General features: G+C 37.1%; 1 protein-coding gene across 1 annotated transcript; it reads left to right on the forward strand.

Moving 5' to 3' along the window:
* Positions 1-1,393: 1,393 nt before the first annotated feature.
* LOC133338293 (uncharacterized) lies at positions 1,394-5,391 on the forward strand. The gene is made up of 7 exons (XM_061546469.1): positions 1,394-1,604; positions 1,923-2,207; positions 2,606-2,750; positions 3,011-3,216; positions 3,301-3,628; positions 3,739-3,960; positions 4,710-5,391. The coding sequence occupies exons 1-7, from the start codon at positions 1,394-1,396 to the stop codon at positions 5,389-5,391; spliced, it is 2,079 nt and encodes a 692-aa protein (XP_061402453.1).
* Positions 5,392-6,093: the final 702 nt, after the last annotated feature.

The raw sequence follows: 6,093 nt of genomic DNA on the forward strand, positions 1-6,093 counted from the left end.
TGGGAGCTATATATAAATCTTAGTACACGTCATTCTAGATTAAGTTTTGTACGCTGTGCCAAATTTCGTCCAAATCCAAATATATATATACTTATATGTGGGAGATATATCTAAATCTGAACCGATTTTTCCCAATTTCAATAGGGTTCGTCCGTGGGCCGATTACGTGACCTCTAGGAAATTTCATTCAATTCGGACCATTCAATTGCGACCTGTACTTTTTTTAGAATTTAACTTGAACAGACAGACGAACGGACATGCATAGATCAATTTAGAAAGTGATTCTATGCATATCCTCCGAAGGAACCATGTATCTATCTCGTTTCCTTTTGCCTGTTACAAACATATGCACAAATACATAATACCTGAACCACAGTGTGGTAAAACCCGAATATAGAAATCTTTAAAAAAACAGGCCTTATAATAATCCTATGGAATTATTTATCTACGCATTATAATAATCCGATATTTAAAAAATTCATTATAATTCCTTTAGGAAATATTAAAAACACGCCTCATAACAGTCCTTGCATAAATATTTTTTTATACAAAAATCCATGCCTTGTAATAGTCCTTTGAAATAAAAGTTCTTAATTTGTTTTAATTCTCGCTTATTTTGGTCCTTGAAAAATATTTCTTAAAAAATTCATGCGAATGACAGTCTTTGATATTTTTTTAATCCACGCTTAGATAGTCCTTGAAAAAAAATTTTTAAACATCCACACTTATGATAGTCCTTGAAAAAAAATATTTTAAAAAATCCACGCTTATGACAGTCATTGGAAATATTTTTAAAAAATCCACGTCTATGATAGTCTTCGAAAAAATATTTTGTAAAAAGTGCACGCTTATGATAGTCCTTGAAAACTATTTAAAAAAATCCACGCTTATGATAGTCCTTCAAAAAATATTTAATTTAATTTTTTAATAGTAAAATAGTCAGGCTTAATCCCAGTTTGTTGTTTTTTATAAAAAACAACAAACTGGGATTAAGCCTGACTATTTTGCAAAAACAAAATACAAATGGTATCCCAAATAACCCGCCAAACACTACTTTTTTAATAGTATTGATTTGTTCTGATTTATTGTAATCCTATTTTAGATTATCATTACCATGGTAATTTGAGTTATGAATAATTATTGACGTCAATTTTGGTATTGCTTCCAAGAAATCTAAATAAAATACCCGATTGCAAATTTTTCCGATTCCATGAAAAACATACACACACACACATAAATACACCGCAAATAGTGTAATAAACCCTAAACATGTATGTCTATATTACATTGACAGGATATTCATATCAGGACACACTTCAAACATCAACATAACAACAAGGGTGCTCAACACATTACAACAACCGTTTAGCAGATACACTCTGAACCCGATGTAATGCCTTCCCGGCGTACTGCCGGTAGTGCTGCCAGCAAACGACGCAAACATTCGTTGGGTAATTTACGTCGTGCACATCCAGCCTCAGGTGCAACATGGAATGTCCAGGTGGTGCGTGGAAAAATGTCATCGAAATGCCTGTGGCATGCATGTCGAGCCCTGATTTTGGGTGTGACATTGCTGCTGCTTGGCGCGGGAATGGCAACATTAGGTAAGTGTCTAACAATTTACATAATCACTTTTTCCAACATGTTTTAAGTTTTTGTTTCATCGAATAGCTGGGGAAATATGAAAACTCATTTGTTTAATGTTTTGCTGCTGGCCAGAGTGTGGGGGGTTGTGAGAGTTTTTGAATTGTTTTCATTTGCAAAGCTTTACATTTACATAAATTATTTAACACACAAAAATTATTTAAATAAAATAATTTAGTTTCCCCTGAAAATGAACACCCCCTGCAAATAAAATGTTTTAAGTTTATATATGTGTGTTAATTTTTTGTTTAAATAAATATATTTTTCACCCGATGCAGGTTACTATGCTGACTATTTATCCATCGGTTCCGAACTACGTGGCAATGCCACAGTTCGCGTTAAAAATGATCTGAAAGGATTTCATTTGAATAATTTTTCATATGTGGGACCCATTGTTATGGGTTTTGGTGGCTTTATTGTCGTCGCATCGTGTGTCATGACATTTGAGGCGAGAGATTCAGCGGCGAAAGTGGTACCGGCACGTTTCAGAGCCGGTGTCAATGGCAGTAAAATTACAGTGCGTAGCAATCAAAGTAGTTCGGCATCTCAAAGGCGTGCAATAGGTAAGTTGTTGTGCTATAAAATAAAAACAAGTAAAAAAGTGTCGGTCGGCTATGCCGACAGATATATGCCCTATGGTTTGCGGAGAAGGTCTTCGGTGTTCCACACAGGATTTTTTGCACAATATTGTCTATATTGTGTGGAAGGTACCAGAAGGAGTGGTACCCATCTTCAAACCTAAACTAAGTTTGGAGGAAATAATAAGATGTTCAAAGTTTGGATGAATTTGATTATTCCCTTCGAGGGTTATGGTGCGCACCAGCCGGCCAGACAGACAATGGACAGAAGGACATTTGTAAATTGGCTCCAAATTTTCTGAAATAGATATAGATTAAATATAAAATTCCATGTGAATAACATATCAATCGTCTTACCTTGCTATTTTTTAATCTCTTCGAAGGTCTTCAATACCAAACGACACGATGGGATCAACAATTTGGTGTTTTTCGTTCATCACCGGCTACAGAACAGCCACAGGCAACACCCGCGCCCTTCGATCGTGAAGCTCTAACGGCAGAATTAATAAAATTCTCTAAAACCCTGAGGTAAGTCACAAGCCAAAACATCTAATCTCTTTCACTTCTTCCACGCTTTCGTTTGCTTTGTATAAAAAGATACAAAAACATATAAAAATTGGAGAATATTTTTGTTGTAAATTACCAAATATTACCCAACAATTCGATAGTTCAAATATAAATCATACGCTAAGAAAAAACTAAAACTCCTCCATCCAAAAACTCCATAAACTATTTTAATCGAAAACATGTTTTATTGCAAAATTACAAAAATCCGCAACACGAATTAGTGCATCTGCTCGCTTTTCACCAAAACTGAGACGTATCTCCTACACTGGTTCTGTGCCTAACCTCTCCACCCATCATGCCTCCTCATCAACACTCGCCTATTCCACTAATATATCACATTTACTCTCGCCGAATCACAAAACCCTGCTGTTGGCGGAACACAAACGGCATCGAACCCATCGCCATCATCACCACCATCACCACAACCATCACTCGCACCACAATCAACGTCCTGCAACCAATGCCTCCAACTCAACTTCCACCACCAACAACACCTCCACATTCACGCAACCGACAACGGCGTCACACAACAGTGGGCGCCAGGTCAAAAATCGTGGTACTCGTATTAGTAATAGTTTAATTCAAAGAGCCACCCGAGAGAGCACGTCATCGATACAGTGTGCTCTGCTGCAGCCGCCGCCGGCCAACAACAAACTGCTCTGGCACCATGCGGCCTCGTTCGACGAAAGTTGCCGAGTGGCCAACGAAAAGCAAAGGGAGCGGGTGGCGGAGCGAACAAAACGTTCGGACACAGCCAAACGACACGTGCTGGCCCGTCAGAAACCCATCGAGCATGAGGAGGATAAAGCAATAGTTACGAGTCCGTTGGGTAATCGAAGGTAAATGTAATGCAACTGCGTTTATATCCTCTCCCCCCTGATCAGTAGTTCACTAAAATCCATGCGTTATGTTGCGGTTTTCCCGTTTTTCTTTCATTATTTCATTACAGATGTTCCACAATGTCGGATTCATCGTATAGTGGCCGCTGGACGGTCCGTTGTTCGTCAATCGCGAGTCGAACGTCAATTGTAAGTCGAGCCTCCAGTATAGACTCGAGGCGTATACAAGTCGATTTGCATAGTCCAGAGGTGGTGCCCAAGTCAATATTACGTTCCCCCAAACGTTACTGTTCCGGGCCTTCGGCAACGCCATCGGTGGAGAAAGAATTTCGGTAAGTAAATTTTGTTATGTTCAGGCAAAAAGTGGGGAACTTGAAAAACCCATATAAATTTGTCATGATATGAGGTTCTTATAAAGGTCCCGATCGATTTTTGATATTTTGAAGGTTCCAGCCGTATGTTGTGGCTGTGGCGAAGTGGCTTTAACTGGCATTCCGTGAAAAACAACATTGGTTTCGATATAGGTACATAATTTGTCAAAGCCTCCATAAAAAGATCCCTCCATATTTACGATATTGCAAGTTTTAAGTTCGGACATTTCGATCTATTATCACCTTGAGATGAACATTCAAAATAACTAAAATTGATCGGAACTTCTTTATAGAAAGTTTTTGATATAGGCCCATATTATGGCATAGCAATATTTTAGCATAGCCTTCATAGAAAATATCCCTCCACAATTTACGGTATTTTGAAGACTGTGGGCGCTTTTTTCCATTGACATCCCAAGCCTTGTTTAAAGTTCGGATTTGCTTATCTTTATTTAAATATTAACATATACGATGAACCGTGATAAATTGGGACCAAGAAATCGATTGCCCTTTCGAATTTCAATATACCCAATACAAAGGGTATATTAGGGCATATTAAGTACATTGTATTACTTTTCGTACCCTTCTAGTTCGTATTTCGTACCCGCCCTACGTATCGCAATATGTTGTTTAAATTTCTCACACATATATATATATATATATATATATCTATTAATGTATGTATGCCTATGTATATATTTTCCTTGCAGAAGTCAACTTTCAGTATGCTCCGAACCACCTGCCCCAATAAGACAACTCTCCGGTCAGTCGAGTTTAGAACCATGTCTGCCCGAAGAGGGACTAGAACATTACGACGAAGCACTACAATTGAAACCAACCGACTCCCTGTCATCGCTGACAACAACACCCACCACCATCAATCCCGTTGATCCACCACCACCCCCACCACCAAATACAAATTTGAAATCACCCAACCACTGTGGTATGTTGAAAAAACCACGACCTGACTCCCTGCCACTAATGGGTAATGCTGCTATTGTCGAGCTAACTAAATCTTTGCCGCAGCAAGAACGTATTAAAAATTTGCAACGAAGTCACTCATCACGGACTTATGATCGACCCAAGGTACAAAAAGCTCCCGAACATGATGATTCGATATTCTATATACGATCGGATCATCGGAATTTGGAACAGAACAACGACTTCTACGATCAGATAATAAACGAACGACGTTCGACGCTGTTGAAGGCTGACAGTGAAACCGCTTTAGCTGAGCGTAAGCATAGCTCACTCTCGATACCGGAGAAAATCCTGGAGCAATGTAATCAAAATTCTACAGAAGTGGAAACGGATGAGCGAGTGGAAGAACCTCAAGCTAATGATAATAATGTGGATGATGTTGTTGTACAAATTGAGGAAGAAGGAGTATAAGCAAATAAGCATCCAAGCAACATTGTCCTATAGAAATTTTGAAATTTCCCAATGAGAAAAGGTAGCAATAACAGCAACAACAACTAATAAAATAAAAATTTCTTTAGAAAAGAAAGAATCGAGAATTACTTTACAACTTCAAGTTGTGTATACAAATAGATGAACAAAGTTTTAGATGCTTTTGTTTACACCGATGCACACACCCTGGCCATGAATCAATGAAACCCACCCGCAGTCCCCCAAATTTCGGGGGAATCTAGTGAAATAAAAATTAAAAAAAAAAAAAAAAACAACAACAACAAACTAAAATACTACTAAGGATGTTACAATTGGTATAATTTTGTTGCTAAGTGTTCTAAATGTACTTAAATAGTTTTAATATAATATAAATCATAGAGGAAAAAAATGTGCGTATAGACAGACATACGTATGCTCAAGTACACATTGAATAGAATATTTTTTTTGTAGTTTTGTACTGTCATTTGATCTATAACTGAATTTTTATTTATCTTTTTTTTTTCAAAATAGAAATAAACATAATTCGGAAATAATTTAACACTATGTCATGACATTATCATACGATGTAGTTTAATTTTACGTATTATACGTACGTATTATATACTAAAAAACTAAAAAGTCCAACAAAAAATTATAAAAAAGCGTACATTGGTATTTTCATTAAAAATTGTTTCAGATTGTTTA

This window comes from Musca vetustissima, unplaced genomic scaffold (genome assembly GCF_032173495.1).
Source record: "Musca vetustissima isolate MV318-11 ecotype Yass unplaced genomic scaffold, APGP_CSIRO_Mvet_v1 utg5865, whole genome shotgun sequence".
Taxonomy (NCBI): domain Eukaryota; kingdom Metazoa; phylum Arthropoda; class Insecta; order Diptera; family Muscidae; genus Musca; species Musca vetustissima.